General features: G+C 40.7%; 1 protein-coding gene across 10 annotated transcripts in view; it reads right to left on the bottom strand.

Moving 5' to 3' along the window:
* The window catches only part of CLASP2 (cytoplasmic linker associated protein 2), a 216,568-nt gene that overhangs the window by 70,289 nt on the left and 133,462 nt on the right, over positions 1-12,817 (bottom strand). For all 10 annotated transcript variants that reach the window (XM_025204139.1, XM_025204136.1, XM_025204140.1 and 7 more), the window contains 4 exons: positions 10,775-10,830; positions 7,783-7,956; positions 2,972-2,995; positions 740-757 (listed from right to left, as the gene is read on the bottom strand). In XM_025204139.1, the coding sequence (XP_025059924.1) occupies positions 740-757; positions 2,972-2,995; positions 7,783-7,956; positions 10,775-10,830 (272 nt within the window). The remainder of the gene's footprint in view (positions 1-739; positions 758-2,971; positions 2,996-7,782; positions 7,957-10,774; positions 10,831-12,817) is intronic.

Below are 12,817 nucleotides of genomic sequence, written 5' to 3'. Positions count from 1 at the left end.
GTCAGGATAAAGGAGGTTATTCACTTGGGTATTAGTAAATAATGTATTAGCATTACCAGTTAGACTGGGTCAAACTCTACCCTTGGTTATGCCCATGATATGTCAATGTTTCTTACTGATTGTAATGAGGATGCAGGACATGTAATTGTACTCAGAATTTGACCCAGTGAATGCAGGAATAGAGAGTGCCACCATTTGGTTATGTTGCTAAATTACTGCTCAAAGCCCAATTAAATTTTCATTAACACACAAAAAATATCTGTTTGAATTTTGACGCAAGCATACTGATCATTCATTTAGAGACTGTGCATCTACTGTCTGGTGCTAGATTGGAAGCATTTTAACAATGCAATGTAAATAGATTTTCAAATTTCAAATAGATGATTGATGGTAGCACCTGCTTCCCACATCAGAGCACATTCTAGCAGGGGATGAAAGTTTAAAAAAAAATATTTATGATTCCAATATAAAACTCCTATCTTACTCTAAAAATGTTAGGCAATGACATTTCTGTTGCAGGTGACTACTTGAAAACTAAAATATTAATTCAGCAGAGTTACAAAAAATATTACAACAATAACTTATTATTATTATTATTATTCTTAGGTGCATAAACTAGCTAACAAGATGAACCCAAAGCATCCCAATGACATAGTTCTACTTCTATAATTTAGTTTGTATTGATGAAGGCATGAAGATGAAAGTATTTGCTAATCTAACAAAAGATTTATTTTCTTACCATCTTCAGAAGCTGTTCCTAAACAGAAAAAATAACAAAATAATGATATTCCAAACAGTACTATTACTTTTTGATTCAATTCCTTTTTTCAGACTGTTCCTATGATCCTTAAGGAAACTAAGCATATTATATAAGGAGTCTAAAACCCTGCTCTCATGTTGCAACTCCACCATTAAACTAAAACGGTATGTCAAGGACTGCTTGGTACCAAATTACTGGAATACAACATGTGATGCCAAACTTTCTTTGAAAAGCACTGCATAACAAAATAAAAAGAAAAGTTCTCATCATTCATATGAGAGTGAGACTGATCTAAAAATAGCACATCTAGATTTGTTTAAAAGACCTCAAATCAAGTGCCCTACTGAAAGCTACTCCTGAGAAAAAGGAGATAACAGGTGCACACAAAGTAAGTACTTCTCCAAGGAGTTTCAAAACAACCTCTAGACTGAAGCAAGTAATACAGATAGTGCTTTAAATACTGCGCAGAGATAATCTGATGGAAGATGCTGCAGGTGAGGAGGTGAAATGACTCATGCAAGATAGATTTTTGCTTAAAACTTTGAAAAACTAGACAACTTCCCTTAGAGCACAAGCTACAATTAAATGAGACTGCTGAATCTGGGTACATTTGTTACTGTGATGAAGCATGGGATAAATGTATAATCCAAAGAGTGGACAGAGATGGAAGATGTCCATGTACCCCTTTGCCCCTAGCATCTTTGAAACAAAGGTCTAATTATGGGAGAATATATTCAGGTAGTGACAGGTTTTTAAAATCCTCCCACAATTGGTTGGTAATTTAAAAAAAAACAAACCAACAACTTTCTGAATTCTCTACCGGTCTTAAATTCCAAGGTGAGCACAGTGATAAAAAGGCAACCTGACCACAGGAGCCAAGAGTAAAACTGTTGTAGTATTATTATATACTAAGAAATCCTATCATATGCAACGTAAGCAAATTTAATTTTGTAGGAGTCTATATATTCTTTCCTCACTAGTTACAATGCTATTTTAAATGAGACTCCTTCCCAACGTTAAGAGATTTGAAATGACATGAGCAGACACCACATTCTATATTTGTTCTTGCTGCAAAGTGAAATGTAATGTAATGGTTATAAAGAATTTTGATATGGCTTGAGATTCTAGTATTTTAAAGGCCTTCTCTTCTCCCGTGTCCAATTTGTGTATTTATTATTCACTAATTTATGGGTAAAGGGGAATATAATCTACTTTCTTGCTGGCAGTTCCTAATTTTTCTCAACATGCTAGGATATTGTAGCGATGTACGTAGCAAAAAATATTAAACGGTCACTAAATCACAAAGAGTTCTCTGCAAATAAATCAGACTTAGAATTTTCTACTGCTGAGTTGGTGTTCTGGCTTCTTTACAATATGGCCCATTGTAACACCTTTGGGCAAATGACAACCTCTGCTCTTATAGTTTCAGGAGAGCAGCAGCTACAATAAGGATGTAGCTTCTCAAAAGGCTTTTTCAGTTACATTAAGCGAACTAAAACAGTATATAATATATAGCTATAACAATAAGTGCTAAAACCAAGTTGGAGACAAAAATCTATATATTTTTGGAAGACTGTGAAGCTCAGAACATTCAACAATATTTTTAAGAATCTAACTAGGAGAAGGCTTACATAGGGTATTTTTAAAGTTAAACAGGACTATTTCAGAACACAGATTCTGATGAAATATTCTTTAAATAAAACAATCCTAACTTTAAAAATAAATCCCCTTAAAATATTTTTTAAGGAAGTGCCTTCTCCTCCACTGTTTTTTTTTAATCAAAGTCTTTGCTGGGGAAAATAGAAATCTGACTATGCTGGATGTACAGAGGAAACCATGGATCATGATGAAGCACACCGTACATAAACTTTTAACTGTAGCAAATACAAAACTCTAAAGACAGTTCAAAATTGCTGATGTTCCAGCTGATTGAAAGAAGATAAAATCTATTTGTACTCTGATGCGTCAAGATGCATGAAGTTTCTTTTGCAGCTGGACAACACATATACAAGACACTGACAACTGCAGTAATAATACAAAACTGATGTACATTAAGACTTCACGATTATGATACAGGAGGGTTCACAAAGAATTTTGAGAGACTTCATTAGTTAATAGAGTAGTATAAGTATGCACATAAACTTTACATGAAATGCAAACTCAAAGACGTTTTAATAGGTTTAGAGGAGGACAGACAAAACAAGTTCTTACCATCCATCTTGTCAGAAGTATCCTCTTTGTTCAAAAAGCAGGCAAAGAAACAAGGAAAACTTAGTGTGTTAGAATAAAGGTGCAGGCAACAGACTGATAAAACATTCATTAAGGAAACTACATTAATATTAAACACTGCAGAAACTGTACATCCAATTCATATACTTATTAACTAATTTTAGAAAAGTTATGGTCCTCATTCTAACATACATAAAGTCATAAGATGGCATCTGAGACCCCCCCCCCCCATATGCTCCCAAAAGATGCAAAAACTTAAAACCCTAAAAGCAGAAATTATTTACTCTTTCAGAGTTTGGCGCTCAACTGCCAGTGGAAATTTAATTTTGGGATTTTTATAATGTTACTGAAGCACAATGGTTCCAGTTCTGCAGAAATTCTGCTACTTAACATGAAACTACAAAGAAGAAATTTGTGGGAAAGTTTATGAAAAAAAGGACAGCAAAATAAAGACATATCAGAAGGAAAACCGGTACATATAGTTTAAAAGCATTAAATATTTACAAGTTCAATTGGAAAGAAGTGTGCGAGTGTGTGAGAGAGAGTGGAAAGGTGTATCCAGATTTTTTTTGCAGACCTCTAAACATTTCAAATGTACATACAGATCCCTTTGGAAATTTCAAATGGAAGTGTGAACCCCTTTGAATTGTAAGTGTGGGTATTGACATACTTTTGATTGATCATCGTCACCTTTCATGGACCCTTTTAACAGTCTACAGACCCCCAGGGGTCCACGAATCACAGGTTGAGAACCACTGCTCTATAGTGTTTACTATGTAACAGATGCACAATTGGTTGGATTCTGCTCAGAAAGTATAACTTAGGGCTTTAAACAGATCTTTAAATGGCTAAACCTGGCAGATAACTTGGTATTTTTTCTAGAACTAGTCCCTTTAAAACAAAACATTTTAAATTAAGTAACAGTACAGGGGAGTTCTCTTCAACTAATAAAAAGGAAATAACATAGAGAGGCAAGTAAAGCCTATGATCTCTTAAATTTGTCAGTTCTGAATCCGAAGCTGCACTAAGTGGGAAAAAAGTAGCTAATTAAATAATGCTATCTGAATTGTTACACCTGAAATTCACCATCAGCAAAGCTATGGAAATGAAGCAACAGGCCTGAAATTCAACTGACAAAAGAGTTGTTGCAATCAGGGCACATTCTGGAACATGCTTTGACACTGCTTCAGTTTATATGCAATTCATGTTGTTTTTAGGTTACATTCAGAGGCTAAGAGAAAAGAAATACAATTCTATAAAGTGGATTACACTGTGAATTCACAGCTGGAGAATACGTATCCTAAACTAAACATCCTTATCAGGGAGAGACATGCCATCCAGTGGTGAGATAGTTTTAAGTTTCAGCATTTTGAATTCTCAGAAATTCCCATTGGCCATTGAAGAAGGAAGCATAAAACCAGAAGTATTATATATATATATGAAGTATACTGTTAAAAAACTAAGCCTTAAAGAGGTCATTCAAAAGAAATCCAGAAGAAACAGCTTTCACACAGCATAAACACAGTTACTTTCCTTTTCAATTGTAAAGTACTGTAAAACCTACTCATCGCTCATGTGACATAAGACAAAGAAGAAAATATTTATTTATACAGGGAAAGTGCCCTGCGGCATGCAATACATCAGGCTTGTCTAACATTAGGCCCACCAAGGCATTTTCTGAGGCCCAAGGTGCTGCGATGGGAAATGAAAGTAAACACTGTTTACTTTCGTTCCCACTCCTTGTCCCTCCCCCAGCCCCTTAGCAGCTTCCTAATAGCTGCTGAAGGGCTGGGGAAGAGACAAGGTTCCCAAATGCACTGCGTCAGCTTGACGTTGCCAACGCGGTGCGTGTGGAAAGAAGAGTAGCCATGTGCTGCTTGGGACAGGATGAACCCAGCCGGAGCAGCAGGGGCTCAGTTGCACTTTCCCCCCCCTTGCACCAGCTGGTCCCGAGTGGTACACGGCTCTGCCGCTGCCTCTGCTGGCTGGTGCCAACCCAGGCGGGTCTGTCCCATCCAGAGCAGCATGCAACTGAAGCCGGATTCCCATGTGCTACTGGGGATGGGAGGAGGCTGGCCAGGTTGGCACGGGCCAGCAGAGTATATATTTTTATTTATATAAAACATTAAATTACATTTCTTGTGTGCCCTTTACTCAAACCCTACTGTCCAGCAGCACCAATTTATGAAGTCAGGGCTGAAACTACAGGAGCTATAGACAGACATTACACATAAACCAGTTTAAGTATCAGAAACTGGTTTAAACCTGTAACAGAACAGATGTTCAGTGCACATAAACCAGTTTGAAAATGGCTGAAACCAGTTTGAGATAAACCTGGTTGAATGTAGTATCAGACTTGCCTGATTTGGGTCAAACCAGTTTATGCAATGTGTGCCCCAGACCCTTATCTTTTTACTGTTATCTACTTGACCAAAAGGAGTCTCTTCTAAAAGTTTTATTACCTGTCAAACTCCATATTAAAACACTGTTTAGAAAGAACAGCAAAGATCAAATTCTCACTATTTCATTTCTATCCCAGTACACTCAAATTCTGTCTTACCTACAATATCAACATCTGTCATGCATAGTATCCATATATTTCTATCAAACATATCTTCAGTCAGGTCATTTTTCCATTCATTCAAACTCAAGACTAGCAGCTTTTTGTAGGAGTCCAAATGGTACTTACAAGAAGCAATGCTTTCCAAATACTAAAGGAGCTGTTCAAATATTCACTGGGAATGAGCCCAGAACATACAAAAACCAAGACATGAAACTGGTAGCATCAGCAGTTCCTTCCACTACTGTCATTTCCTTACATACAAGTCCCAGTATTTACTACACTAAAGATTAGCGTGTGCTTGTGAACAACACTGCAAATGCTGGGAATTAAACATGTAATCCTTTAGATATGGGGTGTAAAACATGCAGCCTCCAGACTAGACCTCCTTCTGGACTACCAGTGCACCATGGAGTTTGAGGACATGGCCAACAGTAGGCCATGCCTACTGCAGAATCTGGGACCCTGGTAAACATAACCATCAGCTTCAGCAGGGGCAAGTGAGGGCTGTGCTCTTCAACTTGCCCTACCACCACTTGCAAAGCCTCCACCATGGCAAACAGCTGTCTGGTCCATAGTTGCTTGCTCAACACTTGCTGCGATGGCCGCAGCTGCCAACTCAGGTCCCAGGCCAGATCCAGCCCACAAGAAGCCTTGTGGTCCGCATCCAACCTGGAGCAAAAGGTAATTTTGATGTTGCTGTTTTAGATGTTCTTATAGCATAACACTATTCAACCCAAGGTTCAGTTTCTTTTTAAGTAATGCCCAAAGTAATCCTTATATTTAATCAATATGAATAAAATGTATTACTGTCATAGGCAGGATAATTTTGTTGTTCTGTATTAACTCCTCACTTTGACCTCTTTTTTCTTCTCCCATGTCCATCATTCTAACGCCTCTTCACTTTCACTTCACTTCCCAGGTGCTTGTAAAATAAAGGACTAAATTTTTGCTTTGCCTTGAGAACCCCAATAAAGAAAAGTGTTGCACCCCAAGGGAGGCCACGGACAGACTGTCAGCAACAGTGTTTTCCACTTTCACAATTTTCAAGGCACATGCCTTGAGATGCTTAATGTTATGAAGAAATTGTCAATACTCCTGAGGGGAGGGGAAGGGGTGGGGTGGCACTGTTCCAGTGAAGATCTTAGTTCTCGAAAAAGTTTTCAGCTTTCATGTTTGCAAAAATGGTTGAATACATTGCCGAAACCCACCTAAAGCCTCATAAAACAGAAGACAAATTAAAAAAGGACCATATGCACACATTTTCCCTCCTCTTTCATGACTTTTACTGATTGTGTTTGGTAATACTGGAATTACTATCTGCTTCTAGGTTGTCTTTGGTACTCTGGATGGTATCTTGAATGAGGGAAATGAAGTAGTACTGTGAAAGTTATATCTACCCTCCCCCCTGCCACTATCCAGAACATAAACAGTCTGCATAAGGGTGTCTCATGCTTCCTCACTGATGGTGCAATTGCAAAAAGCTGGGTCTGACTGGGATGGGCAACAGTTCTAACTGTAGAAATGCCATCTGTGATAGACTTCTCCTCAGGCAAAAAAGTGATAGCAGAACTTTTTTGTCTAAAGAAAGTGCATTAGCCATCACCAAAAAAGCCAACAAGTAAAATAGAGTTGAATCAGCATTCTTAGGAGGAAACACTTGATACCTACATTGTGCGCTGTATAAAACACTAACAGATTTAAAGATGAAATTATTTTACTACACTTCTGAGACGTATGTAACCATGCGTTAGCTACAGAAACGTTGAGTATAATTTTAAATGCGAGCGGTCTGTAACGGTGACTCACACACTGTTCCCAAAAACTGGCAGATACCATGATTGCTACAGAAAAGGCATTTTTTCATTTATCTGCTTCTAGAGAACATGGCACATCTGGATCTACCTCTTACAAGAGCATTACGAAGATGTATTCTTTGCACTGGCCTTCCTTCTCAGTAAAGGGAGCTGTAAAGGGCTAAAGTACACTTGCAAACCCTCAAGTTAGAGTCAAAATAATCCTTCCAAAGAAAACTGAACCAAAAAGGCAGGAGAGAGGTAATTCCTACTCGGACAATAGAGATGACAAAGTTCAAGGACAAGGTGCCTATAAACTATCAAGTCTGTTAAAAATACGTTAACTGATGCTTTTCCTGAACAGGACTATTTTTTGCCTTACAATTTGCTTAAGGAAAATGCCAACAGAAAATTACTGTAAACACAGATCCCCTCACCTAGTGAAGCATATGACCCTGGAGGCAGACCAGCTGCAGACAAACGCCCAGCCCCTGATGACTGTCCAGCAGCATGCCGTGCCTTTGCACCTGCAGCAGCATTAACATCGATGTCGCTGCGTGACCTCTGCAGTGCTCCTGGACTTGGGGCAGTCTTGCTGCTACTTCCTGAAACTGCAAGGATTAAATATGATAATATTCCAGCATTTCATAATTTTGAGTATGTGACATTGCAACTGAATTTCATATTAATGTATGCTTTTTGTAACTATTTATTAACAAATCATTGCCATGTAAATACCTAGAAGGAAACGAAAACCATTACAACAAGCTATTTTTTGTTTTAGGGAAACGTTAGGTGATGACAGAATTCCCAAGCCTCACTACTCAACAGTCATATTAGAAATTAACCCATCCAGAACATGTCTTTTCCAGTGATTTTAGTAAATATAAAACTACTGACTCTACCTGCATATATAAAACTAGACATATTTTTCAAACACTGGTATTCCAGAACTTTCCACGATCACTATATATTTTTTAATATAAATTTTTAAAGATTAAAAAAAAAGCAAACTGAAAAAACATTCTATTGTGTGGAACCCTACAGGGTCCATGCCTCATTCATCACAGGGGCACAGAAGGGAACTGGTGAGGTTTTATTCACCAAGGCGCCCCCGGGGGTTACAAGAAATAATGGCCACAAGCTACCAGAGAACAGATTTAGATTGGACATTAGGAAGAACTTCTTCACAGTTCGAGTGGCCAAGGTCTGGAATGGGCTCCCAAGGGAGGTAGTGCTCTCCCCTACCCTGGGGGTCTTCAAGAGGAGGTTAGATAGGCATCTAGCGGGGGTCATCTAGCCCCAGCCCTCTTTCCTGCCTATGCAGGGGGTCGGACTCGATGATCTATTGAGGTCCCTTCCGACCCTAGCATCTATGACTCTAAGGTCATTTGGGCTACGGACAGACATCACACAAACAGACATCACACAAACTGGTTTAAGTGATCAGAAATTGGTTTAAACCTGTAACAGAACAAAAGTTCAGTGCATATAAACTAGTTTCAAAATGGCTGAAACTGGTTTAAGATGCACCTGGCTGAATGTAATATCAGATTTAACTGATTTGGATTAAACCGGTTTATGCAATATCTGTTCCAGTCCCCTTCCTGGTTTAAGTTAAACCAGAGTCTCTCAGCATCCCCGATATTTTGCTGCCCTGTGCTGTCTGCTCCAGGGAACACGGCCCCTCTGCTCCCTAGCTGGAGCTTCGCCAGAGACTAGAGGGGAGGGGTGTGTGTGTGTGTGTGTGTGTGTGTGTGTGTGTGTGTGGGTGTGTGTGTGTGTGTGTGTGTGTGTGTGTGTGTGTGTGTGTGTGTGTGTGTGTGTGTGTGTGTCCGTCCAATTTCACTGGGACAGGAACACAGAGCAGTGTCCGCTTAGGGCTTTTTGGACCTAAGCGACTGGTCAGCTGGTAATGTCCCTCCACTCCTTCCTTGGAAAAAGCGGTTTAAGAAGAGCTTAAACTAATGAGACAGGCTTTTGTTTTGTTAATGGGCTAATAAACACTCTGTTATCAGCTCTCTGCTGGCTCCCTCGCTCGTCCGGTTTGCAGACAGTAGTTAGAAGCAAGGAGAGGGAAATTAAAAAGTTCAGCATCATAAACAGATGCATGCACTGCTCCCCAGCCTCCTTTGCCTCAGAGTGCTAGCTGGGGGGCTGGGGTCTAGCAACACTCCTGTCCCTTGAGCAGCGAGTGGGGAAATGCCTGGGACAGTGCAGGCTGGGTGTGGGTTTACATCCCTTCCTAATAAGAGAGTCCTGCCAGGTCCTGGACACCCGCCCCCTTAGTTTAGCACTGTAGAAGGGAAGGGAGGGCGGTTCTAGCACCACCCGGCTTCTAGCCTGAGCCACTGCAGGCATGTGCCTGCATTTCCTCAGTCCAGATGGAATGTCTGTACAGTTGCAAACCGGTTCAACCTAGGCAAGTTAGACAAACCTGCAAAGATTGAATCAATTTAGGCTCAGGCTTTTTGAATGTCTGTCCCTAGCCCTACATTCATAGCAGACTTTGCTTGAGCTAACAGAATAACTAATGGATGTACTAGTATCAATATGGACTAGTCAAAGGAGAGAGATAACTACCAGTAGCAAAACAGTGTTCCATTTCTGAAATCATGGATTTCATTCCAGGTTGTGCCCCTATGAACTGTTCTGTGCTCATCTGTCCATTCAAAATGCCCATTTTATTGTGTTTTGTTCCCCTTCCTAAATCTGCTTTCACCTGATCTCTGCCCCTTCTCCCTCTCCTCCTTATCACCTACAGCCCACTCTGCATTCCACTCATCCTCCTTTTCCTTTCTCCTGAATCTGCCTGTTCTCAGTTTTGCCCTCAGTACTACAGAAGCAAGAAGCATGACCATCTGGAAAAATTCAGCTACAGTAGTTCCAAACTGGGGAATACCCAGAACAAACAAAGCTCAGTGAATGCTATTTGCCAAACCAGTATGCTTCAGCTGAGCAAATGAGAACTGAAATTCATTTGGCTAAATCTGGGTGAATTTTCCTTGTGATATCCCTGATATCACACCACTGTTTAAAATGCCAACCTCTGCCTCAAAGAAGGGAGCCAGTTGAGGTTCACAATGAAACAGCTGTAAAACAAAGCACACAGAAGAAGAAAATATTTTCCCAAACTTCACACTGAAGCAGCAGACCATTCTAGGAAAGCATTCCTTACAGAGGTAGACATCCATTATGGAAAGTTGCACTCTGAACACACAGGGCCACAGAGTGTATAAGCAACTGAAAACAAGATGATAGCACCATCTGTAGTCATGCAGTTTTAATTTAGCGTAAAGACCAAAAAATATTAGAAAAGACTTGATCAGAACTCGTTTAATTAAAAAAATATGAGAATGATGGCCTGTCCAAGAGTACAATTTAAACAAAATAATTCTATTTTTGTGTACAGTAAAACAATAAGCATACCTCTACTGGCTATACTTGCTGGGCTGGCTGTAGACCATTTAGAGGGCAGAGGGCGACTGAAAGATAAGCAAGAAATAACTGCTTCAGTAAAAATAAGTCAACGATGTATATTGCATCCAAAAATCAATTAGGCATTTTTGGAATACAGAAGAACCATACTCTTAAACCCTTCATATTTTTCCTTCATTTTCTAAAACATATTTCAGGTAACACATTACTTAGAACAACATACATAACATGCACATCCTACCATTTCTGCTTTTGCACATTATAAAATTAACCCCTTGCTACAGCATTAATGTCTTTGGTGACTGACAACGTAATATAAATCCTTCAAGAATATGAATGGCAGAATATAAGGTACAGAAATACTATAATTTCCCAGGAACAAGTTTGGGCTGGAAATTAGAAAACACATTTCTAACCATGGGGTGTGACCAGCCTTCCAGGAAGAGTAGAGGCTAAACAACCCAAGATGAATCTTACTACATGCATAAACAAAAGGATTATATGATGTGGTTGCCTGCAATCATTCCTTCCACTACTAGATTCTGATCAATATCTACCCAAAGTGGCATGAAATGTGTTGGAAGCATTGGGGCAAGATTCTGCTTCTTTTGCTATTCCTCTTCAAATTTTTGGTTTTTTACATAACTTATTCTGAACCTGTTCCCCACCCCTTTCTACCATTTTCTCTTTGATCAAGCTGACAGTGAGGAAAATTGCACAATTTAAATTTCCTGGTCTTCTCTGAAGCTGTAAACCCCTCCTTCTGCTGATGAATAAAAACCCAAGAGTAATATTTGCACATATTGAATAAAAAATTATATTTCTGCAGGTAACTTCTAATTAAGGTGTTTATGGTAATAGCATTTACACAAAAATAATATAACTGAAATTAAGAGCAGAAAAGGGGAAACTCATAGCTAAGATCTAACTGCGTCTCTGAATACATCTACACTCTGCTTCAAGGAGCTACAGAAGCTTGTATAGATGCATATAAGATAGCTTTCTAGCCAACTCAGGTCTTGGACACAAGTTACATTTATGGAGTTACATTTAATATGCCCTTATAGTGCTACAAAAGGCAAGTGTGCATACATGCAGCCTGTCTGTAGTGCCACAAAGTGCTCATTTCAAACAGATTTCTTCAGCCTGAAGAAGGGTTCTTAAACCCAAAAGCTTGCTAAACATTTTTTTTCCAACTATTTAAGTTGGTGTAAAAAAAGATATCAGATTCACCTGAAGAACCTTGTCCACCTATGTCCTTAGACCAGGGGCAGGCAATTATTTTGGGCGGAGAGCCGCTTACCCAGTTTTGGCAGGCTGTCAAGGGCCACATGGGTAGCCACACCCTTTGACAGGTGCCTCCCCCAGTCACCATCTTGGGACCAATGTCTCAATGTCTTGGGACCAATGTCCCAAGGCCAGCACTGGTGGGGCCTAAAGCAAGGCACAGGCTGGTAGGGGTCTATGGAGCCAGGCTGGGCTGCACCAGCAGGAAGGGGGGGAGCTAGCTCGGCTCCATACAGCCCCTGCAAGCTGGGACCCCGTGCTCCTGCCACCCTGATCTGGGCCCCGCTGGCACTGACCCTGGGGCACTGGTGCGGTGCGGGCCCTGTGCTCCTGCTAGCTCCCTGTCCACTCACTCCCAGTGCCCACCAGCCCTGTGGTACAGGTGAGGGGCAGCGCACAGCCCCGACCCTCTGCTTACTGACAGGGAAGAAGCTGGTGATGAGCGCAGGGAAAAGTGGCCCCTCGCCCACCCCATGGCCGGTGCTCCCTGCTGCTGGCACTCACAGCCCTCGCGGGGCTGTCTGGAGCAGGTACAGGCAGTCCCAGGTGGGCTATAAGCGGCTGCAGCATGAGGTGTTGGCCACGCAGTGGGTGAGGGGTCACTCTGCCCTGCGCTCAGCACCAGCTTGTAACCTGGTCCCATGCCCGGTGCCCCACGCTGCAGCTACTCGTAGCCTGCATGCGGCTGCCTGTGCCTGCTCCAGACAGCCCCACGTGGGCTGTGAACACCTGCAGCAGGGGAAGACG

This window comes from Alligator sinensis, unplaced genomic scaffold, assembly GCF_000455745.1.
Source record: "Alligator sinensis unplaced genomic scaffold, ASM45574v1 scaffold1118_1, whole genome shotgun sequence".
NCBI lineage: Eukaryota > Metazoa > Chordata > Crocodylia > Alligatoridae > Alligator > Alligator sinensis.
The sequence above is the reverse complement of the archived record's forward strand: the minus strand, read 5'-3'. Positions and strand labels throughout refer to the sequence as shown.